At 44.9% G+C, this 27648-nt stretch overlaps 1 protein-coding gene across 2 annotated transcripts in view; it reads right to left on the reverse strand.

Moving 5' to 3' along the window:
* Nucleotides 1-27648, reverse strand: part of LOC112117962 (mitogen-activated protein kinase kinase kinase 3-like) — a 112810-nt gene that overhangs the window by 44904 nt on the left and 40258 nt on the right. For both annotated transcript variants that reach the window (XM_024216099.3, XM_024216098.3), the window contains exon 3: nt 12857-12966. In XM_024216099.3, the coding sequence (XP_024071867.1) occupies nt 12857-12966 (110 nt within the window). The remainder of the gene's footprint in view (nt 1-12856; nt 12967-27648) is intronic.

The raw sequence follows: 27648 nt of genomic DNA on the forward strand, positions 1-27648 counted from the left end.
CGACAGGAGGGAAGGGGCAGGGAGGAGCGAGTGGGGGGGTGGGGCTCAGCAGAAGAGGGGCGTGAGAGTAGGGGTTCAGGGGGAAGGGGCAGTGGGGGCCACGGTTTGGGTGCCGGTGACCCCCCCATTTTAGGGACCTTCCACTGCCCCAGATCTCTGCAGTTCCAGTGCAGTGCACGAAGCATACAGTCATCCTGCTATCCCCCCACCATCTCTCTCACCCTGCTGCACCTGGAACCACTTGGGTTCAAAGGGGGAAACCAATTAACGAGAGGAGTTTTAGTCCTATCCTTTCCCCCCCCCCCCACACTAAACTAGTTATTTTCTTTCCATTAGCAACAAATGTATTCCCCACCTCCCTTTGTGGGCGTAGCACTGATGAAGAATCAGTCGCATACTCCCTGCATCTGAAAAGGATAACTCCTGAATGGGTGGGTGACAACACTTCCTGAGCGTGTTTCTTATCTCTAACCCTGCATTTCCAGAGCATGAAGGCACAGTTTCCATACTCTCACCCTCCAGAAGGAAGGCAGAGCTAAAACGGCTGTGTCTCGAATGGGGAACCAGGAGCTAGCTGCTCATTAGGATTATTTTTAAAAGGCCAGATCCTCAGAGGTCCCAAGTAATGCAACACACACTGAAGTCCAGGGATACTGCAGATCTGAGGATTGGCCCCTAAAAGCCATGTCTGACAAGCTAACACACAGCATAGGGAGAAGTGAGCCAGTTTAGAATAATAAAGACCATCAGCCACCAATTTTTGGAGCTTCAGGAAAAGAGGGTACACCTCTACCCCGATATAATGCGACCCGATATAACATGAATTCGGACAGAACGCGGTAAAGCAGCGCTCCGGGGAGGCCAGGGCTGCGCACTCTGGCGGATCAAAGCAAGTTCGATATAACACGGTTTCACCTATAACGCGGTAAGATTTTTTGGCTCCCGAGGACAGCGTTATATTGGGGTAGAGGTGTATTTTTATTTCCAGTTTTGAACCTTAAGTGCTAAAATATCCCAAGAAGGCCTCTTCTCCCAGTAAGTCCACTTGCTCCAGCCAGTACTGGAAGGAAAAGCATCAGAAATGCATCAGGAAGTGTGTTCCCATGAGAATTCCAGGTCTGTGGTATTCAGATGCTTACATTAGGGTGCAGCCCATTTGGAAAGCTTTGGATCAGCATCCACATTAGAGACAGGTCTAAGTGATGAAGTATTGAACTGGATTTCAAACATCCCAAAATTCAGAGGGAGGAGGGGAGACTGTTCCAGGTCCAAGGGTTCTGGTTTAGAACCTTCCTAGAGGTAGCAGCCAGCTGCAAAATATGGGCATGGATCTGGGCTTGGATTATGGAGTCCTCTGCTGCTTGGGGGGCATTTGGCAGAGGAGAAATGGGGTGAGTCAGGGCCATTCCCAATCGAAACTTTTGGATGCTCATGTGATGTGAACCCAAATGCATAGGGCCTGGCTGAGTCACTTCTCACTGACACCAGGATTCACTCCCTGGAAAACAGTGGATATTTACACTGTATAAATGAGAGGCAAATCAGTGCCAGAATCTTTTGAGATTTACCCCACTAGTGAAGCAGGAAACGCAGGGAGGAAAGCACCCATGCAACTTTTGCCCCAACTTAGTAAATACGTGCTTAAACGCTCTGGAGATTTATGCTGAGCAAAGCAGTTTCTCAGACAAATAAGTTAAAAACAGCTCGTTGCTGGAAAATGTCAAACGCACTTGTAAAAACTCCAGAGAGAGAAAAAAAGAACCCTGCTGCATCCTTTTCTTCTACATTAACAACAACAACAAGGCAGATCTTCCACGGGCAGCGGCCAACAAAAATACACCAGCTGCCCCACATAATTGTGCTCCACTTGTGAGGAGAGAAACATAAACAAGCAGGGTACATTGGAGAAAAACACTTTGAATGTCCATGTATATTAAAAAAAACACTAAAACATAAAATGGGGGGTTTAAAATATACACATTTGGGAGAGAGAAAAACAGGAAGCTAATCAGGTGGTTACATTCTTGCTTTGAATCCTTCCCTCACTTTACATAAGTTATTCAATCTGTAGCTAATAATATTTAATTCACAATGCTTTCTACTTCGGCAGTACATTATTGTTAACCTTTTGAATTTTGGTACTGCTTGGTCCCAATGAAGATCAAAGCCCCAAGCGAGATGCTGTATCTACCCACAGCAAAAGACAGTCCCTCCCTTAAAGAGCTTTTAGTCTAACTAGACAAAAGGGACAAAGGAAGTGCTGTTATTATCCTCTTTGTGCAGGTAGGAGCTAAGGTACAAAGAGACTGAAGGCCAGATTTTCACAACTGCTCAGCACACTGCATGATCAGCTCTTGAAAATTTTGGCACAGATGTCCCAAGACAATGCTGGGTGCTGAGCAAATCAAGCCCAAGTTGTGGGTGCTGCAAACTTGGAAATCTGATCCTGAGTGATTTACCCAAGATGACAGAGAAGGCTGTGGCACAGCCAAGCACTAAACCCCAAATCTCAAGTCCTAGTTCAGGGCCCCACCCACAAGACCAAGACACGAGCAATTACAGCACCATTCATACAAGGATCTCAAAGCACACTGCAAATATTAAGGGGCAGATCATGAGAGACTCTTGCATGTGGCTGAGGGGCCATGCAAGAAGCCTTCCACTCTCTTATGAAGCTACACAACAGCAATCACCTGTGCCATGGGATGCTGCATAATCCTGGCCATATCACTTAGCCCCCTTTTATAAGTGAGGCCCAGAGAGGGTAACGACAGCCTCCTTTGGAAAGCACTTGGAGATTTCCTGATGAATTGGGCTTCACATGCGTCAGGTATTCCATATTAATTTACTTTCTTCCTTTCAACGGAAGGTATTGGGCAGTGCAGGAGAAAAGGTAGAGAGGTGGCAGAAAAGCAAGTGATACATTTAGTGAAACAAGGGGTGGCCATGCTGGGACATGCTAACTAATATTATTTAGCTCTTGAGTGCTTCACCCATAGAGTTCAAATCACTTTACAACGGGGGCAAGAATTAGAGCTGGACAAAATTTCTGATTTTTTTCAATCAAAAAATTGATTTTGACCGAAATACCTCTCAATTCTTTACAAAAATACTCTGGTTTTTCAGCCAGTACTATTAAGTATTATTATCTCAATTTTAAAGATGGGGAAACTGAGGCACATAGATGACAACATGACTGGCCTAAGATCATACAGCAGGTCAGTGGCACAGAATGCAGGTCTCTTGACTTCCAGTCCATGGTCCTATCTTTTCTCTCTCTCTCACTCTAAGCTGCCTATTGCTGTAGCAGGTAGCTGATCTTTACAGGGCTTAGATTAAAATCATTCTCATATGCCCCATGTCTTCCTGTAACACAAACATTTTCAGAGACACCCACGACAAACATACACCAAATACAGAGAGTTTGGTGCAAGATCCGAGGCCTGAACTAGAGGCTGTGAACCAAAGTCAGGCCATGTATTAAAGCAGATGCTTACAAGTTCACTGTCCTGTACATGAACTTGGCAAAGTTGTTGCTAGTGGACTAGGCACTAGATATTTATGTAAATATATTTCAGCAAGTACAGCTACATCCCAGTCGAGTACAAGATAAGATGGTTTGACAATATAGTGAATAGGGATGTTTTGTCCAAGATATTAGGAACAAGGGGGGGTAATGAATAGAAGTCATGAAATACATCGTAAGGTGGTGTATTGGTTGGGTATTTTAGCCGTTTGTCTTAGCCTATAAATGTCAGGGTTCTTTACCTTAATTCTTTGCATGGCCCAGGGGATGGCACAAACTCCTGCTGCCGACTGAGCCATCCCTGGCTACTAGGAACTCGTGTCAGTGTGCCTGTAACTATGGAGCCAAGGAGCTGAGACTATGTCTAGGTGGCAATAAGCCTGGCCAAGTGCCTGTGTCACTGAGCTGTGCCTGTGGTCTTTCTTTGTGAGTAACATTGAAGTCTTCTGCATTATCTACTAGTAACAATGAAGCTCCAAGAACAAAAGCACTGAGCAGCCTAAACAGCGCTACGGAGGCAACGACATTCCAGCCTCCAGCACTTAACCACACTGGGTAGTACTATCAAGGTATGCTGAACCAGCTATCTGCACAGAGCTGGGAAAGCACACGGGAAGGACACATACACACAAGCAACTGACACTCAGTAGTTTGAGCATTGGCCTGCTAAACCCAGGGTTGTGAGTTCAATCCTTGAGGGGGCCATTTAGGAAACTAGGGTAAAAAATCTGTCTGGGGCTTGGTCCTGCTTTGAGCAGGGGGTTGGACTAGATGACCTCCTGAGGTCCCTTCCAACCCTGATATTCTATGATTCTATGACAACACTGGTTGACCCCGCTAATCTGATAAGTGACAAACTGTCCCTTGCATCACAAGGCTGCCCCCTTTCCTCAAGATCCGGCTTCTGGCATCACACCTAAGAACTCAGTCAGTCAGCCAAGGTAGATAGGACAGCTGACACTTACGTCAGCTGTTTATAACAATGATCAATACAAGCCTATGTATAAAAAAAGTACAGCTCCAGTTACATTCCTAAAGCCCCATCTAGACAAGGTATTTATATTGCAGCGTCTGAGCACTTCACAATGGATTTAGCCTGTGAGGTAGGGTGGGGCTATTATCCCCATTTTACAGAAAGAGGCCCGAGGCACGAAGAGACATTGGGCAGGTCCCCGCTGCAGTCAGGCGGTGTGTAACTAGATCAAAGCTACCTCAAGTAACACTAACAGCATAGCTGTGGCAGCTGCTTAAGCGTCCTGGGCAGGGCTGTATTCATGAGGCTAGCCTTTGCTGTTGCTGCTACAACTACTGGCACCCAGGCTAGCTAGATCAAAGCCAGCTCAGGTATGTCAACGGGAGCTGCAGCCACACCCCTGATGGCAGTGTAGGCATAAGTTGCCTGAAGTCACACAGGAAAAATCTGTGGCAGAGCAAAGACTTGAATCTAGATCTCCCATGTCCTAAGCACCCTAGCCACTCAACCCTCCTTCATCCGGTGTGTCACTGCTCACCGTAGACATGAAATCCAATTTGCCGTGTCTACACTAGAGTTTTAAAAGACATCTTTTACCCTGGTATAAACAAGTTCTAAGTGTTTGTACAGCACCTAACAGAAAGGGGCCCTGATCTTGGATGGAGCCTCTAGGCTCGATTTTAATATACAATTATTATTATATTAATAATAAACATGTAAATAAAAGTGACAGGAAATCCCACCAAGTTCTCTTGATTTCTGACCACTCTCCTCCGAGGTATTGCTATTGGCGTTTTCCCCATAGCCTAGATAACAAATGCCTTCTGATATTTCAATTGCTACCTTCCGAATGCCTTAAAAGGAAAAATAACATGAAGCCACAGTGGCAACCACAAGTGTGTCACCAACTTTCCAGTTTTTTTTTGGCCTCTTCCTTAAAAATGCTAATTAAAGAGAGGGCTGAAACCTCCTGGTTTCTGAGAAAAAAATGTTGAAGCAAATCTAGCTGCAGCCCATACAAGGTCGGAAAGGAAAGGATCAGCAAGGACTGTGAAGTCTCCTCCACTCCAGCTCCTGCAGGCCAGTGAGGGGTAAATGGATCAACTGCTTCTAACTGCTTCTAACTAGAACTTATCCAGCTAAAGAACACACACCCTGTGAGGTTAGCCAAACTCTGCTTTGCTTCCCTCCCCCTGTGCTTTTCACTGTGAAATTGGGAAAAGCAGCCACGCTCACTGGTTTAGATTAGGAGAAATGTTGGAAAATGGAAAAAGTGCTTCCAAAGGAGGTGAATCATGATCTTATGCAGAGTTCCCTAAAGAGCAGACTGCTTTCGTAATAAAAACACATACTCACACCACACCACACCGTTAAGCCTGGAAATGGAAACGGCTTAGAAAGAATAGATCCTGCTGGGCTACACAGAGCACTCGCCGCTCCCACTCACTCAGAGCTGGGAGACAAATCGGGTTGGGGCGCATGTCGAAAGTGGAGCGGAAGCTGGGAGGTGCAATGTCTAATGAAGAGTGGAAAGGTCTGGTCGTTGCATTGAACTGCAGACTAATGCATTCCTCTGCAGTAGCTCAGTGCAGTTTACTATGGACAGGTACAGAAACACAGATAACTGTACTAAGAAGCATTAAGCAAATAGCGCAGTGAGCGTGATTCAAAGTCTTACTCTAAGTCAGAGATGGGTCCAAGACCCAAAGCTCAGAGGAAGAATGGTCCAGTGTTAGGGTACTGGCCCAGGAGACAGACCTAGGTTTAATTTCATGCTTTAGCACAGACTTCCCACTAGACCTGGTGCAAATCACTGAGGGTGCGATTCACAAAGGTATTTAGGCACCTAAATCCCCTTGATTTCAATGGGACTAAGGTGCCTAAGTGAATCCCATTCTTAGCCTGTCTGTGACTCAATTCTCCGTCTGTAAAATAGGGATAATAGCACTTCCCTGTCTCCCAGGGTGTTGGGGATAAACCCACTAAAGACTGTGAGGTGCTCAGATACTACAGTAATGGAAGCCTTAAACAGACTTAAGGTAGATCTGGGTTGAGTTTCAAGAATGTTCAGATGTGAGGGTTTGGTTCAGCCAACGGGGGCTCCATTTTGCAAATTTTCAAGTTGCCACCTCCCCCACAAATTTAGGCATGTTCAAAGGTGTTGGACCAACCTGTTCTAAACAGTGCCATTTGCCAAATTCTGAACCACCCTTTGGTTCAGTTTTCTAGCCAGCCACCACCTCCACAAAGTTTGGCACTGTTCGGAAGTAGGGTGTTTTATCTGATCCTATATGTACTGTTATTTTTTAAAGCCACTATTCATAAAAGTGACCACTGATCTGGAGTGCACCTTACAGGGAGTCCCAGCCTCTGAACATCTGGACATCTTAAAGGCATCAACAGTTGGGCACCCGAAATCATGAGTCCCTTGACAATCTTGGCCTAAAGCCTTCAATAATTTAGGCCACAGGAGGGAGTGCCTCTTGCTTCACATCCCACTGTGGCAAACAAGACTGATGGGTATGGAGCTGCCGACTCTGATGTTAAAATTTCAGACAGGACCCTCACAGGCAGGACCATTCAAGGCAGGACCAGAACTCTGGAATTCTCTTCCCCTTACTGTACACTGTTGTGCTGGCCTCGGAGACCAGCATTCTATTCCCAGCTGTGCCACTGCCCTGCTGTCTGACCTAGGACAGGTTACTCGGCCTCAGTTTCCCCTCCTGTCAAATGGTGATAATGATACTGACCCATGTTTGTAAAGCGCTTGAAATGTCCAGATGAAAAACTCTCTATAAAAGCTCTGTTATTGCTCTGCTCAAAGTTCCAGTCTGATTTCCGTCCCTTTTCCCTTGTGGTGGTTTCTCTATTAGTTGGTGGGTGGCTCCTTCATGTACTGCCTGGTAGGGGGCAGGGCATATTGTTTTCCTCTTTTTCTATTCACTAGTTCAGGAATTCACTGGGCACTGCTGCATTCAACTGGTACAGTTCTAGTTACACTTTGTAAATCCAAGAAGCGATGGGTTCTCTTCTAAACCGCAAACCCCAAACAAACTGACCTCCATCTTCCAACACAGACAAGGGGGCTCCACAACTAACTCATTCACTTACACTTTGCTTGGATTTGTTCTACACTTACCCCTGTTTTTAGCAACAAAACGTTATAATCCAGACATCTGGACCATGTCCCTAAACCACAATAGGACATGACTAATTCTTGGCATTAGGAATTATCTGCATGGATCCCCCGCACGTCTAGTTGCCAGGTTGTTCAACAACTTAGTTTTTTGTCACTCCATGTTCATCTCAGCCCTTTCCCTCCACATGGGAAGGCATGGTCTGTGGTTAGCTCAGAAGCCCATGGTAAGATGAGGTCTATTGGAAGTGGCCTGCTTGGAGAAAGGCAGATAATGGGTTAGCCTCTCTGTACTATCCTGGTATTTTAGAATTATACAGCACAAAGCACTAAGATCTGGGCTTGGAAAATTGTACCCAACACCTCCTCCCCCATAGACTACACGCACTAGGTCAGGGTGCAAGATTGTCATGCATCCATACCTCTCCCAAAGCTTTGCAGTGTAAAGGAAAGCACAACGTGAAGTGTATGGGTCAGCGACAGCTAGTGGCTAGAGCACTAGACTTGGACCCAGGAGGCCTGGGTTCTATTCCCATCTTTGCCACTGGATTCGGAGGTGAACTGGGGCAAGTCACTTCATTGCCACGTGCCTCAGTTTCCCCCATCTGTAAAATGGGGATAACAGACCAACCTCCTTTGTAACATGCTTTGATATCTACTGTTGAAAAGCACTATGTAAGAAGTACAATAGAACCTCAGAGTTACGAACACCTCAGGAATGGAGGTTGTTCGTAACTCTGAACAAAACATTAGGGTTCTTTCAAAAGTTTACAGCTGAACATTGACTTAATACAGCTGTGAAACTAAATGCTGCTTTCCCTTTATATTTTTAATAGTTTAAGTTTAACACAGTATTGTACAGCATTTGCTTTTTTGGAGGGGAGGGGAGGGGGCTCTGCTGCTGCCTGATTGTGTACTCCCGGTTCCAAATGAGGCGTGGGGTTGACTGGTCAGTTCGTAACTCTAAGGTTCTACTGCAGAAGTTATTGTTATTATAAGTGTGTATCAGCTGTTGTATTGAATTGTAACAATGGCAATCCACAAATAATCGCTTTTTAAAAATGTATAACTCATTCTCTCTCCTCCTTGCTTTCTTTTAACCTTCCTTCCCCTTCTGGCTTTACTCCAGTTTTTTCCTCCCCCTTTTCGTTCCTGTAACAGATCACCGTGCATCTTTCTCTACACTATTTTCAATTTCTGTTTCCTCTCTTCCTTCTCTCACTCTCTTTCCGTGTTATGCGAACACAGCAGTCACCAGACTGGATCAGACCAGTGGTCCAGCCAGTCCAGCATCATGTCTGGCAGTGGCCAATATTAGCTGCTTCACAGGATGAAACCATTTAACAGCAGTTAAAAGGGAAATTTGTCCCCAGGGAAAGTTTCTTCTAAATCCCCAATTTGTTAGAGGTTGGGGGTTATACCCAGAAGCAAGAAAGGGCTATAGCCTTTCCAAAAGATCTCGTTTATTATTATTTTTAATATTATGTTCCCTATCTCTTGCCTCCTTATGTTTCTTCTTCTCCCAAAATGTCTTTACCTTCCTTCTCCTACAAACCAAGGAGGTAGTGCAACCTAGTGGATAAAGCCCTGAATTAGGTTCAATTCCCAGCTCTGCTGCTAATCCATGACCTTGGGCAAGCCACTTCCCATTCACATGCCTCAGTTTCCTCATCTGAAAAATGGGGATAATGAGCGCTAAGGATCATAGCTATATATTATTATTCCCTTTTATAGCTTATCCCATCAGCACAGCATTTGAAATTCAAAATTTAGTGCTGCACCAAGACCCAGTTTCACATAGAAACGTAAAAAAACCAGCACGTTTTCACATGGTTTGACAAGAAAACCAGCAATCTATGAACATTTTGTCTCCAGAAAATTTCTCCCTGTGAAAGGCCCTGGAACAAAAAACTGAGTATTTTAAAGATGAAATTTTGTGTTGCACACATGAAAATGCATATGCACACACGACTTCCTATTTTTGCACAATCTTAATAGTCATTATATCAGGCAGGTTCTGGAATTAAGCGAATGTCAGTTAAGGAATGAGTTTAGCTAATGTCAGAGGAAATGGGACGAGAGGTGTCAAGAGAACCCTGTGGAATGGGTGTAGGGGGTATACAAATATTATAGCATCCTTTCCTGTAATGTTTGTTCCACAAACCAAACACTCCTGCCTTGTGACAGACACACAGATAAAGGTGAAACATTTTCATCCAAACTTTTCTTTTTAAATGGAAAATTGTGCTGCTGTCCAAATAAAATTCTTAAAAAAAAATGTTTACTTTCCATGGAAAATTTGATTTAAAAAAAAACCCAAACACTCAAAAACAAACATTTCTATCTGGATGTGCTGCTATGTAATGCCTCGTGGGTGTTGTAGTTCAGTTGCCTGATATCAGAGAATGATACAATATAAAACAGGGGTGGGCAAACTACGGCCCAGGGGCCACATCCGGCCCTTCAGACGTTTTAATCTGGCCTTCAAGCTCCTGCCGGAGAGTGGGGGCTGGGGTTTGCCTGGCTCCATACGGCTCCTGGAAGCAGCGGCATGTCCCGCTCCGGCTCCTATGCATAGGAGCAACCAGGGTGCTGAGCAAGCTGCCCCCGCCCCCAAGCGCTGCCCCCACAGCTCCCGTTGGCCAGGAACCGCAGCCAATGGGAACTACAGAGGCGGCACCTGCAGACGGGGCAGCGTGCAAAGCCCCCTGGCTGCCCTTATGCGTAGAAGGGGGAGAGGGGACATGCTGCTGCTTCTGGGAGCTGCTTGAGGTAAGCGCATCCCAGAGCCTGCACCCCAACCCCCTGCTCTAGCCCTGATCCCCCTCCTGCCCTCTGAGCCCCTTGGTCCCAGCCCAGAGCACCCTCCTGCATCCCCAACCCCTCATCCTCAGCCCCACCCCAGAGCCCTCACCCCCCTCCTGCACCCCAACTCCCAATTTCATGGGCATTCATGGCCCGCCATACTATTTCCATACCCAGATGTGGCCCTTGGGCCAAAAAGTTTACCCACCCCTGATATAAACAGACTGCTTTATAAATTAAGGTAGTGTGTGTGTGTGTGTGTGTGTGTGTGTGTGTGTGTCTATACAAGCACACTTGCAAGAGTCTCGCTCTGTTTTATAGCTTCCATTTTTCAGTATTCACCCACCGAATACTGGTATTCTCCTTGCTTTCAACTGGGCGAATACTACTATACAATTGTATATACTGCCTCAATGACAGCTAAGAATTTTCTGCCTTTGTAGAAGAAATACGTTACTTAAGAAAAATCCTCTGAATCTAGGCCATCTTCAAAACATCCCAACATGGCTTGCTTTGCTCTCCACCCATCATCTTGCATAAAATGTTCAACTCCAAGCCATCCTGACCTGTGCTGGATCGTCTGATTCTATTGCAGCTGTAGGGAGCCAACTCTGAGTTTCCCGGTCACTTCTGTAAACATCTTGGACTCTCTTCAATACAAGCTGAACAACTGCAGTGATTCATTTGGACAGCTGTTACACCCAGGCTGCACGTTATAGATACACGCAGATGCACATGCGTATGTCTGTTTCAAACTCTAGAGGGACTACTGGAAAGGATTTTTCTCTAATGCATTCACAAATGTTTGTATAGGTACCAACGTCATGAAAACACGCCATGAAAATTGTAAATGATGCTTTTTTTTCTCCTTACTTGATAACCACTCAATCAGCATGAAATTAATTACAACCTACTGCCCGGCCACAGCACTAGAAGAAATGGACAACCATGTGGATTTGCTGAAGTATTTCTTCCATGGCTGTCCATTTCTTATGACTTCTAGTTATTTAGACAATTATATAAACTGAGTGCACAAAAATTTTCTCTCTTGCTCAAGCTGCAGTTTGAGTAATCTCTACTGTATATTTTGCACACAGACCAAATAGCATATTAGTCTACCTTAGAATTAGGAGCCTAAACTTAGATACCTACATCCATATTCAGGACCCATATAAAAGTGGCCTTTTCTTGTAAAAGTGTGCTGAATATCTGTCACTCCCATGCTTGTATTTCAGCCCTTAAAAAAATATATGCGGTAGAACAGGTCTATGACAAATGACACAGCTAGCTGACATCCTAAACTCAGTTTACTTGACTGGCTCATCTTTTCAGAATTACAACATCCGTAACCTGGTAAGCAAGAGTTTCATTCAACACAATATTAATAAAGGGATGGAAGGATGGTCTTGTGGTGAACGCGGTTGGCTAGGACGCATGTGAGCTAGGCCCAATTTCTAGCTATGCCACAGTATGTGTGCGAGACTTTGGGAGAAAAAATTTACTTGATCTCTGTGCCTTAGTTTCCACTTCTGTAAAATGGGGACAAACTTTCCTTTCTCCTACTCTTAGTCGGTCCTGCCTGTTTAGGCTGAGAGCTCCTTGGGGCAGGGAATGACTCCTACCGTGTGTCTGTGCAGCGCTGGCTCACTCCACACTATCATGACACACATAATGAGAGAGAAGCTTGTGGGACAGGGACCATCTTTTTTGCTCTTTATTTGTACAGTGCCTAGCACAATAGGGTCCTGGTCATGACTAGGGCTCCTAGGCTCTACAGTAATACAAATATTATTATTAATAAGAAAAACTAATCAATATATGCCTGCCCTTGAAGTCCATGGGATCTTCAGAATTAGGCCTCGTATTTACCTTCTTTTTGAAACAGAATTGCACTAACCCTGCCCGATTTTAACAAGACGGAATATCCTATCACCTAAAAGCTGCAAACTGAATTCAACTTCTCAGTGAAGAGTTATTGTTTTAAACAGCACACAGTTTTATGAAGCACCAGGTTCCCAGATCACTGGTTTTACATCTAATGCATTCGTTGATTGTTGGCACCTAGGTAAAGTGATTTGATTTTCAGAGGTGCTGAGCACCCACAGCTGCCATTAACTGTTTGTGGAGTTGCAGGTACTCAGCACCTCTGAGAATCAGGCCCACAGCTCTTAAATTTCCTGTTCTGGTGGGAGTTGCCAGTTATTGCATTGTGTTGCATCTGTACTTATCTTAGACTGTACAAATTCTGAAGCAGGGAGCCTGTTTTCTCTTTAACTGTCCATAGAGAGCCATGCCCTCCTATGGCACCTGAATGAATAATCACATTTCTCAATGCCGTGACTGACGCCATGCCCAGATTTCGAAGAGTTCCGCAGAGTGAGCCAGCCATGCCGATGGGATTCTGGAGGTAGCTCACCTGTTTGTTGGAGTGAACGCTAGTTTTGTTCCTGTTGCTGTCCAGCAGTCCCCCGCATTTGCCCAATGCTGCCAGATCCTTCATAATAGAGTTAAGCGCTTCCTCGTCATCTGCAAAAGAAGAGGATGAGTGTAGCATGCTGAATAACTTCTACCCCAAAGCACCGTCGTGTACACACAGTGCTAGCGGAGGGTAGAAATGCAAAGCATTCACCGCACAGATGCTCTTTTTGAAGCTGAGTATTGTACAGCACAGGCTTCTCCGCTTAGCTCCCCAGCATGGAGGAGGATTCCCTTTTCCCTGCTTTTCATAGGGTGTTCCCACTTAACTCTGTGCAGGGGGCAAATTGCTTCAAAATATTAGCCTTTAGAGCCTGATCCAAAGCTCACTGAGTTCAGCGGGAGTCTTTCTGCCGGCATCAGTGGTTTGGACCAGACTCTTATTCCCCTTCATACACATGCACGTGTCCTCATTTCTTTTCAGAGATGTTTTAAGGCAGGAATCCTTAGGATCCGCGACTGGTGGCTGGAGGGGAACTAGAGTCAGTGGGCAACCAGAGTTCGATCCAGGGAGCCCACGGAATCCACTGGGGATGGGGGAATAAACTGCTTGTCTAGCGGCAGATGGGGGGGGGGGGTAAACTTGGTGGATCCAAGCCCTATTTAGTCTGAAATCACCCTGCTCTTTTTTAAAGTGCCTATACCTATCATCATATCCTCTGAATCCAGCTACAGGTTCCTCCATTGGCAAAATTCCAGCTATTAAAACCAGAGAGACTGGATGAAGGTAGGTTCTTGGAAAGCTCTTTAGAATAAGCAAGTGTCTCCAACAAACATCCAGACTCCCCCACCAAGAGTCAAACACTGCAACCGAGAAAGAAACGGTACTATGAAACCCACCCAACTGTGAAAGTGCGAAAGATCTAGCACGCAGAACCCTAATGCTATGAGAAAATACCGAGACATTATCTGCAGTGCTGAGAAGAAAGAGGCAAGAAATGGACACACACAGGAAACAGCGTGAAACCACGTAGTGGCTGGTCACAAGACCCTGGGAATCTTTTCATCGAATCCAGCGGGCTTTGGGGCCTAAGCTCAAAACCAGCACTGGCTCCTCTCCCCAACACTGCGTGGGGCTGAATTTTATGATGAGCAATCCTGCAACATGACTGGTCTGGCGGGATTCTTCTAAACATGCAGTATGTCCTAACCTCTGCGTAGGCCATGCCTGCTCAATAGAGCAGTCAAAATTCCGTTATTTTCATTCTGTAGGTTTAGAAAAGAAATATTTATTCAGATTATATTATATTATATTAAAAATTTATTTTTAACCCCTCACATTCCCTTTTTCTGTGTTGCCACTGAAAAAGGGGGTGGTCGGAGAAATTACTAAAAGGGGGGAGTGAGTGAAAACTGAAATTTTTCAAAATAAAATTTTGAGTCACTGAAAAATTGTTCTTTTCTAAACTTTTAGAATGAAAAGGACTTGGAATTTTTCATAATTTTTTTTTAAACAAAAAAAGGATGACTTGTTTTCCAGATTCATTAAAAAAAAAAATAAAACAGAAAATTTTGAAGAAAACATATCAGGTGTTTTTCACAAAAACCCTCCGATTTCTAAAAAACAAAACAATAAAGCCCCCCTCCCCCCCAACAAAAACAAGAAGTTTCATTCAACATATTTCAACCAGCCCTATTATGAACCTGCTAATGTGCACCATGGGCAATAATAATAATAAACACCACCACGGACAAATGGGGCTTAAATGTGGAATGGTGGAGTCCAATTTCTGCTAGTGAGACAGTGGCCGCCCTCTTGGCTGACACATCAGGGACTGAACCAGCGTCCTCCAGACCTAAAAACATGAGTTAAAGAGCCATGGCTCTCTAGCTGAGGGCTGTAACCGACACATATCCTCTGTGGATGGGACACAGAGTTGAACCCTATAACACACCCTCACCAATGATTACCCTAGGAGAACACAGAATGCACTACGAACCTTCCATCAGTGGAGATATCGCTGTAAATGCATCTGCAGTTCCAAGAGAAGGCCTGTCTCTTCCTAACCTCCAAAGGACATTTGTTCATATCACAGAACCACCCAAGTGTCAGCACTATCAACCGCGTCTGCTCTGAAGAGGCCCGGAAGACGGTGTTGCAGATCAGGATTGAAGTGCATTGACAAGGCTGTTTTGTTTTAGGGAAGCTTGCCACAGTGCAAAAATACACCAACAAACAGGAACAGCCCAACATTAAAGAAGTTCTGAAATGACTCATATAGCAACCAGCGAGTCAAAAAGCAAAACTGCTGCTCCCACGTGCAAGCCATTTCCTTATTGCTCTTCCGCATGTGAGGAACAAGTGGATTTTGGAACAAAAATCTAGAATGCTTCTTGCAACATGCGTCTGCAGCGTGGAGCACGGGTCACTTGCTGGAGGATTCTCTGCACCTTTGAGGTCTTTAAATCACGATTTGAGGACTTCAATAACTCAGGCATAGGTTAGAGGTTTGTTACAGGAGTGGGTGGGTGAGATTCTGTGGCCTGCGTTGTGCAGGTCAGACTAGATGATCATGGTGGTCCCTTCTGACCTTAAAGTCTATGAGTCTAAGAACATAGAGATGAAGAGGGAAGTGGTGCAGTGAGCTGATGAGGAGCAGACCAAGTGCACCATGGACCGGGGGGTTTACTAGAGTGAGTACACTTCAAGAGTCTGCATGGAGTCTGGGCCTCAACCAAATGAAAGACTCCTACTGAGTTCAATGGGTTTTGGATCAGGCTGGTGTAGTTCCTCTAAGAAGGAAGTGCCTATTCCAGACATTCAGGGGTCAATCCAGCAAAGCACTTAAGCACGTACTTAACGTTACCTTTGACTTCAATAATTTTACAGCAGCTGAGGATCTGCCCCCATAGGACTACTCACGTGCTTGGCTGGATCAGGGCCATATTTAGCACTAATTAAAATCTGAAAAATCGACACACAAAAAGCACCCAGTCTTTAGAAAAACGGTGTGCACGCGCCTGCATGCAGCCATCTCTCCGTCTATAACCACAGCACCAATTTATCTAAACTTTTAATCCTTGGGCAGTCCTCTTTCTGCACAGGACTGTGCACAAATGGAACTAGCAGGGATTTGAGAGAGACTTTGTGGTTGTTTTTCTGCAAAGAGTGATTCTTTTCTTCCCTCTCCCACCGCAAACCAATTGCAGTTTCCTAAATCAGAGTTAGCCTGGAGTTAATGCACTGCACAAAAGGCTAGTTTGTTTTCAGTTAAACCAGTGTAAACCCAGAACTCCAATAAAGTTCATGGAATAACACCAGTGTAAAACCAATCAGAGAAAGGCTAGTCCAGTGCTTAAGGTGTTAGCCTAGGACAGGGATCAGCAACCTTTTCCCGACAGGGAAATCCGCTGGTGGGCCGGGACGGTTTGTTTACCTGCAGTGTCCGCAGATTTGGTCCAATTGCAGCTCCCACTGGCCGCGGTTCGCCGTTCCAGGCCAATGGGGGCTGCGGGAAGCGGCGTGGGCCGAGGGATGTGCTGGCCACCGCTTCCCGCAGCCTGATCAGGATCAGTGCTTCAGTTTTGTTCCCAAATGAGGAGCTACCACAATCCCAGTGAGTGTTTTAGACTCAAACTTTAAGGTGAGACAGGACCATCATGATCATCTAGTCTGACCTCCTGCACACTGCCGGCCACAGTACCTCACTCACCCACTCCTGTAATAGACCCCTAACCTCTGGCAGAGTTACTGATGTCCTCAAATGATGGTTTAAAGACTTCACGTTTCAGAGAATCCAACATTAAAGTGGTTTGAAAAAAATGGGGGGGTTACAGCATAATCAGGCTCAGCATCATTGGTAAGGCAGTGCTGAAAGTGCACCCCTCAACAACCCGCCTCGAGTTTTAATTTTAATTTGAAACCTCCTCCTTCCGTGCACACTGTAAGCACTGACCCCAGTGGTCTTCAGGGACAGTAGACCAAAAAAAGCTTGCAAGGCAACTAACTTGAAGGAAGCTAGAGCCGACCAACCGTGCAAAATGCAAAGAGGCTGAGAAACAACTGAACATCTGTAGTGTTCACTGGAAATGTGGACACTTGCACTGGTTTCCCCTGACCCCAAATAGGTTTCTGGATACAAGCCATGGAATTTAATTTGGAATGCCAGCAAATCCGGACACGAGTTAAACTAACAAACAACAAAACAGAACTCTGCTGGCTGGAGGATAATGGGCCAATTACAGCCATCAACACGAAATTTAGGATGCTGCTGCTGTGGTGCATGGAGGATGAGATGAGGTTATAAAAGGAAGATTGTTACCCATAATGAAGAGGGAAGATGAAAGCCCTGAAGTTCTTCACTTTATTGGCTAAAATCCTAGTGACAACAGCAAAGCTTGGGGGAAGTGAGGGTTTCCTTGGCACATGCCCTGATTTTGCCCAGGCTAATGGAGTCATGAAAAGCTCATATAGTGAGACACCTCCCAGTAATACATATAAAAACCTGGCTTCACTATGCTGCCTTTCCACTAAAACGATGGCTGATTTGCAAGCCAGATTATTCATTGATAGATTCATAGATTCTAGGACTGGAAGGGACCTTGAGAGGTCATCGAGTCCAGTCCCCTGCCCTCATGGCAGGACCAAATATTGTCTAGACCATTCCTGATAGACATTTATCTAACCTACTCTTAAATATCTCCAGAGATGGAGATGCCACAACCTCCCTAGGCAATCTATTCCAGTGTTTAACCACCCTGACAGTTAGGAACTTTTTCCTAATGTCCAACCTAAACCTCCTTGCTGCAGTTTAAGCCCATTGCTTCTTGTTCTATCCTTAGAGGCTAAGATGAACAAGTTTTCTCCCTCCTCCTTATGACACCCTTTTAGATACCTGAAAACTGCTATCATGTCCCCTCTCGGTCTTCTCTTTTCCAAACGAAACAAACCCAATTCTTTCAGCCTTCCTTCATAGGTCATGTTCTCTAGACCTTTAATAATTCTTGTTGCTGTTCTCTGGACCCTCTCCAATTTCTCCACATCTTTTTCGAAATGCGGTGCCCAGAACTGGACACAATACTCCAGTTGAGGCCTTACCAGCACAGAGTAGAGCGGAAGAATGACTTCTCGTGTCTTGCTCACAACACACCTGTTAATACATCCCAGAATCATGTTTGCTTCTTTTGCAACCGCATCACACTGTTGACTCATATTTAGCTTGTGGTCCACTATAACCTCTAGATCCCTTTCTGCCGTACTCCTTCCTAGACAGTCTCCTCCCATTCTGTATGTGTGAAACTGATTTTTTCTTCTTAAGTGGAGCACTTTGCATTTGTCTTTATTAAAACTTCATCCTGTTTACCTCAGACCATTTCTCCAATTTGTCCAGATCATTTTGAATTATGACCCTATCCTCCAAAGCAGTTGCAATCCCTCCCAGTTTGGTATCATCCGCAAACTTAATAAGCGTACTTTCTATGCCAATATCTAAGTCGTTGATGAAGATATTGAACAGAGCCGGTCCCAAAACAGACCCCTGCGGAACCCCACTTGTTATACCTTTCCAGCAGGATTGGGAACCATTAATAACTACTCTCTGAGTACGGTTATCCAGCCAGTTATGCACCCACCTTATAGTAGCCCCATCTAAGTTGTATTTGCCTAGTTTATTGATAAGAATGTCATGTGAGACCGTATCAAATGCCTTACTAAAGTCTAGGTATACCACATCCACCACTTCTCCCTTATCCACAAAACTCGTTATCCTATCGAAGAAAGCTATCAGATTTGTTTGACATGATTTGTTCTTTACAAATCCATGCTGGCTATTCCCTATCACCTTACCACCTTCCAAGTGTTTGCAGATGATTTCCTTAATTACTTGCTCCATTATCTTCCCTGGCACAGAAGTTAAACTAACTGGTCTGTAGTTTCCTGGGTTGTTTTTACTTCCCTTTTTGTAGATGGGCACTATATTTGCCCTTTTCCAGTCTTCTGGAATCTCTCCTGTCTCCCATGATTTTCCAAAGATAATAACTAGAGGCTCAGATACCTCCTCTATTAGCTCCTTGAGTATTCTAGGATGCATTTCATCAGGCCCTGGTGACTTGCAGGCATCTAACTTTTCTAAGTGATTTTTAACTTGTTCTTGTTTTATTTTATCTTCTAAACCTACCCCCTTCCCATTAGCATTCACTATGTTAGGCATTCCTTCAGATGTCTCGGTGAAGACCGAAACAAAGAAGTCATTAAGCATCTCTGCCATTTCCAAGTTTCCTGTTACTGTTTCTCCCTCCTCATGGAACAGTGGGCCTACCCTGTCCTTGGTCACGTCAGGGCCTACCCTGATTGGATCACGTCAGTGGTTTCATTACACCTGGATCAGACTCCTCTCCCAAAATGAGCAGCAATATGGTCACACACTCCAAAATACTTCCTTTAACATTAAACCTAAAACCAAATCCCGAGTCGCACGGGGGCAGGTCACTTCTTCTGCTGTTCCTGCTTGAGGTGTCACTGTGCTACCCTGACCCATCCTGACCACAGGGGTGAGTGGTGACAGCCTCGCTGTTTCACAGTCCAGCCCTACACAGCTCCAGAGGCAATTCTGCACGAGTTTCCCCATCTCCTGACAGGTTCTGCATGGAACCATATCCTTCTGCAACCCCAGGACAGGGACAGCAGAAGTTCCAACAGCCCTAGAATCTACAGCACAACCACACAGAGAGCTAATCATTAGTCCACCAGACCGAGCCCCACATGGCTCACAGCAACAGAGCATTCCTCAAATGGAAAGTTCCTCCAGCAGCGTTGTCCAGTGGTTAGAGTGGGAATCAGGAGATCCTGGTTCTGCTGCTGTCTCTGCCAATGCCTTGCTTTGTGATGTTGGTCAAGTCACTTATGCCAGAAGCCTCTGTTAGTTTTGGGTGTCCAACTTGAATCAGCTGATTTTCAGAAGTGTCCAGCCCCCGAAGTTCTGACTAAAGTCAACACGCAAAGCAGGCGTTAAGCAATCTAACAAGTCTGGGGCTAGTTGTCTCAAGCTGGGCTCCTGGAAAAGGAGATACCAAAATTAGTAGACACTTGAAACATTTAGGCCTTAAATTCTCTATAACTTGGTGTCTCCATCTACTGAAGGAGGTAAATAATATCCATCTTGGAAAGCACTTTGAGATTCTTAAATGAAATGTCATAAACAATTGCAAAGTATTATTAGCTGCATTAAGCAGGATACACAAGCATGATACAAATCTCACTATTGCAACAAGATGAGCCAGCGAAGCCATATAAAGATGACTGTCTTTTTGTTATGAGTGTGAAAAGTTCTCTTCCTCCACTCAAACCTGAAACATTTGCATTTCAGGAACCCCTTTCTAAACTCTGCAGATGAAAATAGACGTAAATTACTTCCTCGAAAAGCCTGTGTATTTCTCAGAATCAAGAGTAGCTTCAGAGGTTAAAACATAAATAGAGGTTGATTCTCGATCCCCCAGCTTAACAGCAAACACTCCAAGCATCAGGATTTCAGCTGCAACCAGCACAGATGCAGAATTTACATCACTGGTTACAAAACTGTCCTTTCACAGACCTGTTTACAAAAGTTCTTGCGTAGGGTTGACACTGCCCAAACTAACCCTCAGGCCTGTCCTAATTGCAATTCCTGGGATCCCCGAGCAGACTGAAGGGCGGGGAACTTTGTTTCATGGAAATAAGCAGCCAGTTCAGCTTGTTCGATCAAGAGTCAAACAAGGAGTGGAACCTACTGGATAATCAAAACCAAATGCCACTCCCAAGAGTCTTCTGCTAAAGACGCATCATCCTTTGCTGTTCTTTACTTGGCTGCGTTAAAAACAAATTTTGGGGTGTATGCTGGTGAGCCCTCCATGGGCAGAAAACCCAACGGAGGCATCGGAAAGCCCATGCACACGAGGGACTTGCAAGATCAAGTTCTTTGCTAGTACGCTGCAGGCTTACGAACAAGCAGCAAAGACTTCATGGCAAACATACCTCCCTGTTCCATCACAGATCCAGAGCAAAACAACTGTAAGTTACACAATGCAAAGGAAGTACTATGTGGTACCCAGATGCTCTCAAAGCTGGCTTTCCCTTCACTGCTGGTGAATGGAATCAGTCCCCTCAATCCCCTTACAGCTCAACCCCTTTTGTTCACTGCACCAGTTAATTTAGCATTGGTGAAATGTACTAGGATGAACTCCCCAAGGAGCCGAGTCCACTACTTATCCACAGAATATGTTTAACATAGGCCTCACTGCTCACACAGGATCAGGGACCAGAGAAGGTGATATCTCCATGTATCTGAAGAAGTGAGGGTTTTTTTTATCCGCGAAAGCTTATGCCCAAATAAATCTGTTAGTCTTTAAGGTGCCACCGGACTCCTTGTTGTTTTTGTGGCTACAGACTAACACAGCTACCCCTCTGATACTAGGAGAGTTTAAGTTTCAATCCTGATGTGTAAGTAAGCTTCTGCATGAGAAAAATGACACCAGAAATTGTGAGTTTGGAGGTCACAACAGACCATCCAAAATGATCCAGCTGTGAAGAGACACAGAAAATGAAGATGAGACAAAGGAATAATTTAGCAGGGTTCAGATGGGCTAGAGTCTAGACAGTTCTGTTATTGTTGGCTTCCCTAATAGGTCATTACTAAGAGGCAGCTAATGGTAGATCCACGGATCTGCTTCCATCAACACGCAAGAGCACCAGCTGCATTTAGTGAGGACTGAAAGGCAGCAAAAGTAAAATAGGCTCTTGTGAAGAGTTATGTGCAATACAGACTATGATCTCATCAGCTCTCACTAGCGAAACAGGATGGGACAGAGATCTAGGAAAAACCCAGGGTGCTGCAGAAGGGAAGAATATCAGCTGCTGAGTCATTACTGAACCAGAGACTCAGACTTCAACGCTAGAAGGGACCATCATGTTCATCTAGTCTGACCCCCTGCGCATTGCAGGCCACAGAACCTCACCCACCCATTTGTAATAGGCCCATAACCTTTGGCTGAGTTACTGAAATCCTCAGATCATGATTCAAAAACTTCAAGTTACAGAGAATCCACCATTCACACTAGTTTAAATCTGCCAGTGACCCATGTCCCACGCTGCAGAGGAAGGCAAAAAAAACCCCAGGATCTGCCAATTTGACGAAGGGGAAATTTCTTTCTCAACCCCAAATATGGTGATCCCTGAGGAACTCCACTAGTAACCTCCCTTCAGCCTGACAACCAACACCTCAGCATGCTGCGAAGGCACTCTCTGCTGTCAGAGGTGCCTGCATTTGGATAAAATGCAAAACCACAGTCCTGACCATTTGCAGTCATCAAATATCCCACAGTGCTTTCTGCAAAAGTAGCGCTGTTCGCCCGGTCTGAGCATCCTGCCTGTGTAAATTCCACAAGGCTCTCACTGGCTCCACTCCACCCCAGCAGGCGGGGACGTAACTCCCCAACAAAGACGAGAGTTACATGCAGGCTGATGGTGCAGATCAGTAACAGAGGAGTATTAAAACAGAAAAGAAACCTGACAAAACACATTTCAGTTATTGAAACCTGCCATTTGAAACCCAGGCTGCGTAGTTAAGATTATAGGTAAAAGAACCCCAAACATATGGAAACAGGCCAATGCACAGCTATGAGACCCAAACGACCTTAGCTCTGCTACCAGAGTGAATTCAGCCTTCATCTTTCCCTCCTTGCTCCTGTCAGACCTACTTTGTAAGAAGTGGTATTTCTGATCAAGGGGTTCAATTCGTTTTGCAGCTCGTTCACTATTTATAATTTGCCTGACTGTTGCACCTAGAGGCCCCAGCTGGGGTCAGGGACCCATTGTGCTCAGCACTGCACGAATACATGGTGAGAAAGATGAGCCTACGCTCAAGAGCCTATCATCTAAACAGACAAAGGGTGGGAGAAATGAATTATCTCCATTTTACAGGTGGGGAACCAGGGCCGGCTCTAGCTTTTTTGCTGCCCAAACAGATTCCATTTTATCCATACCATCACTTCTGATTTCTTTGCAGTCTACCTCATCAATATACAGTGCTAGTCTATCACCTTTACTTCCATCTTTCCTGAACAGCACATACCCTTCAATACCCGGACTCCACCATGTTTCTGTTACCCCTATAATGTCTGGTTTCACTTCCTGCACCAGTAGTTCTAGTTCCTCCATTTTGTTACCCAGGCTGTTGCATTGGTGTACAGACATCTTAGCTGTTTCTGCTTGGCTTCACCCAGATTCCTCACCCAATAGGCACAGTCATTCTACTGTCAGTGTTGCCTACCCGACTATTAGCATCATTAGTATTGGCAATTTCCTCCTGAACTTCATTCTCCTACCCTCTGTTGTTCCTTTCTCCATTGCTGTATCCTCCCTTACTTGATTTTCCTCCCACTCAACATTAGAATCCGGCATGGAGATTACATGAGCATCTCCCAACAGTCTCCTCCAAATTCCTAGTTTAGAACTCTTAATCAGTTGTGCCAACCTCCATCCCGAACTGGAGTCCATCCCATGAGAACAGTCTGTCTGTCAGTGAATGCCTTCCCATGGTCAAACGTCCCAAAGCCCTCCTATAGCACCATTACCTGGGCCATTTGTTGATCATCATAATCTCGTCTTGCCTTCGCTCTCCTCTTCAAAATTCTCCTGAAGATCACCTGAGCCTCCATTTCTTTAAGCATCTTTCCCAGCCTACCATAGTCTCCCTTGATGCATTCTAGTAACAATCTAACAGTATCATTTGTTCCCACGTGAAGAACAATCAGTGGATTGTTTCCCACTCCCACTAGAATCCTCTTCAGCCTCAGGTCCACATCCCACATCTTAGCTCCCAGCAGAAAGCACACCCTTCTGTTCTCTGGATCAGCTCTGGTGACAGGCCTGCCCATTCTTCTCAGAGCTGCCTCTTCCTGGTGTTGGTGCAATTCTCCAGCCTTCCTCCTATTCTTTCTAGCAGCAAGTCCTCTTGTCTGCAGCAATGGAGAATGTTATAAATGTCCATCGAGTATTTGATAAATAGAGAACCCTCCATTTAAACGTAAGCCAGCACTGCACAATTAATCTCATTTACCCAGTCACACTGGAGGAGCAGTATTAAATTTCAGCTTAAAAAAACCAGTCATGCAGACTGCTGCATACTGTGCTGAAACTATGGTTACCGTCAAAGCACACTTCTTTAGTGTCATTGCTTATGACTCATGAGTCACATTCTGCTGACATTCACCTTCATGCAATCCCATAATGGGATTGCCATGATGTAACAGTGGGAAGAATGTAGCTCGGAATGTCACATGGACCACAGGTATGCGATCAGGTAATGAGAGACCCTATTGTGATGCAGGGTTTCTGAAGCCTCTTTGAATGTTTGTTCATTGATGGTCTAAGCAACTTGGGATCGCTGTACAGGAAAACACTAAGGAACTACAGGCTCTTGAATGCATATTCACCATAATCCAGGAATATGACATTTAAGGCCACATCTCTAGAGAGGTGTTGAAGGTTAAAAGTACTTTCTTCAGACAGAAAACTTCTTTCAGCTCATTTAAGTGGATTTTTATCTTAAAGTAAATAGTGTAGTGTAGCACAGAAGATATTGTGACCACCACATCTAACTGTATGGAAGAGCAAGGCAACAATCCTGTAAAACACTTATGCCCATGAATAGTGTCATTGACTTCAAGGGAATTAAAGTATAAAGTTATGCAAACACTTAAGCATTTGCTTGATGAGGATCTTATTATGGTAGAGCCCCGATTTTATGAACACCAATCTGACAAGCAACCAATTACACATACCATTTTTCCACTACAGGAAAAACAAAATTAAAAAATTAAAACAAAAAACACATAATGAAAGGGTTTCAATGAAGAACAAGCTGACATGCCATTCACATTCTGATGCTTTCTATGCATTGGAAATCCCTTTGCCGTGGTTCGAAGGACAAAGAGAAAGCGGTGCAGCACCATACTGCAACTTAAGCACTGGACTTACTGTAACTGAGAAATGTTCAATTTTATGAACTTCAGTCCCCAATTAGTTTGTATAACAGTGTTGAAAACAGTGTGGGAGAATAATTTGCAAGCTCCCATCTTGACGGTCTGATTAGACAGAGGAATTTGAATTTCCCCAGGGGAAAACAGAAGACTAGTACAACTCCAATGGAGGCAATGGAATTACAGTACTCCTAATTTACCTCAGTGTAAGAGAGGGGAGGCTTACACCATAATGCACAGAGTGGCAGGTGTCTTAGAAATGCCTGAGGCAGAGACTTTCAAAGTTGTGTGCTATAACGAAAGTTTTATTACATGTTTTAAAACACAATTATTATAGGTGCGTTCCACCCCCCTAACCACACACAGCGCCTGCCCTAACATAGCGTATAACAACTATCCTTCTCTTGACCAAGGCGTAATAATAAATCAGATGAAGATCTTTCCCCCTGTGGGGTTTATCCAATGGCTTTTAAAATAAAAGGCTCCAGCAGGAGAGTAGCCTCCCTCCCCTCTTCCAGACCCCCACTGTTTTTCTCCTCTTTTAATACCCAGAACCTGGGCCGATTAGGTTAGGTTATGCCCTGCACCCTTTACTTCTTCCTGTAAAACTTTCCACACCCTTGAAGAGCTAAAAGAGGGTTGAGATGGATCTGTCCAGATGGATACAAGGCTCAGTTGCCCAGAAGTGCAGCCCCACCCCCCATTCCCCAAATGCCTGTTCCACCTATGTAATCTCAAAACCTTGGAAAGTCAACAATGAAGCTCTTCCTCATTCCCACTCCACAGCACACGTCAGTCTCTCAATGCACGCCCCTCTTGCAGCAAACATGTAACCTTAACTCTGACCCCTAACAACACTGGACCAAGGCGCTTTCATGCTGCTCTCTGGTTCAGGGTTGAAGTAGACAGCTCTACGTCACTCTCCAAAGCAGCTCTCGGCCTAGGGCTGAGGCCAAGGGGAGGAGTGGCCAGAGTATCAATCCCTACAGAGTTGCATGGCCTAAATAAGTTAGAGCCACCCCAGAAGCTGCTCTAACTTATTAGATCCCTGGAGCAGCCAGGAGGAGGGAGGCATAAAGCCAGCTTTGCTCCCCACCTTCTCTGGGCTGAGTCTTTTGTGCTCTGCCTCCCGAGAGGCGCAGCATAGAATGTGGCCCTCTGTCCTTAAAAGATGCATTTCCTGAACACAGAAGCCCGACTCTTCCTTGTACACACACTGACTGCACCGTACACCTTACAAAACTAGTCACCCCCCCCCCCATTTCTATTTCCTCACCCTCACTTTAAGACAACCCTTACACGGCAGACATAGGGCCACCGTAAAAGGAACAAAGGTGCCCCCTCCTGCACAGCAAAAGACCCTTTTTCTAAGGTTGTAGGACTAGATATTCATCCCTGCCATTGGCACTGTGGAGCCGAAGATGCCCCCATTTTTGAAGGTGCAGTTTTGCCCCCATAAATTAAACCCCTTTACCCCCCGCCCCAATCACTGAATTGCCAGGAAAGAGCCAGGAATACAATAGGTGGCACAAAGCTGTGGGAGCAATTTACTATGGGCACAAAATTATGCTCACATATACGGACGTTTGGTTTGAAAACGTTCAGGGGGAAAAATAATAAAATCTCTGCTGTACTGATCTCAGCAGGGAGATGACAACGCAAGTGCAGCAGACACTTTTGCTCAAACAAAACAGGACATGAACACCAGGGCACATAAACTTGGACCCAGGTACAGGAAGTAAAAACTCTTTAATAATCCACTGGGGCCCAAAGGACCCATTCAGCACCCGATTAATGCAGGTGTAGGTGATTGTAGCGCCACTCATCAAGTCTAATTCCTCCAGCACCAGGGGCTTAGCTGGCTACAACTTTGCTATGGATATTATTAGGTCACATTCATTAGGCTATCTGATTCAATACAGGGTTGCGAAATAGTCCACACACATCATTGCACAGCTACATCTACTCGCTAAAGATGCCCCTTTCTGCTCAATTTACTGTTGAATATTTCAAAACAACAATTATATACAAGGTTCAATTCTGCCTTCAGCTGCTGAGGTATTATTCCCATTAGAAGGTCAATTGCTCTAACTTACATGGATGCTACTTCAGTTATTGTTCTCTAGTTTATTATTAATTAATTAGTAACTATTAATTATGGGGATGGCCTAGTGACACTAGACTGGGACTCAGGAGATCAGGTTCTATTCCCAGCTCTGCCACTGGCCTGCTGGGTGACCTTGGGCAAGTTTTTAGATTCATAGATTCTAGGACTGGAAGGGACCTCGAGAGGTCATCGAGTCCAGTCCCCTGCCCTCATGGCAGGACCAAATACTGTCTAGACCATCCCTGGTAGACATTTATCTAACCTACTCTTAAATATCTCCAGAGATGGAGATTCCACAACCTCCCTAGGCAATTTATTCCAGTGTTTAACCACCCTGACAGTTACGTCACCACCCTGTGCCTCAGTTTCCCCATCTGTAAAATGGGGATTAGTGATACTTGACTTCCTTTGTAAAGCACTTTGAAATGTACAGATAAAAAGAGATAGGTATTTTTATTTAGAGAGATGAAGCTATTCACCACTTCAATACACCCACCCCCACCTCAAAAATCTGTAAAATGACCTAGAGACAGTCAGATTAATGAATCTCTGTATGAAAAAGCAGTAGTTATACCACAGGGCAACCCCATTTGGAATCCCTCTGCACAGAGTGAAAGTTCCAAGGAATTGAAATGAAAGGTAGCCCAGCCTTCACGGCTCCAACTCAGTTAAAC

Source organism: Terrapene carolina, unplaced genomic scaffold, assembly GCF_002925995.2.
Source record: "Terrapene carolina triunguis isolate 2854851 unplaced genomic scaffold, T_m_triunguis-2.0 Scaffold111, whole genome shotgun sequence".
Classification (NCBI taxonomy): Eukaryota; Metazoa; Chordata; order Testudines; family Emydidae; genus Terrapene; species Terrapene triunguis.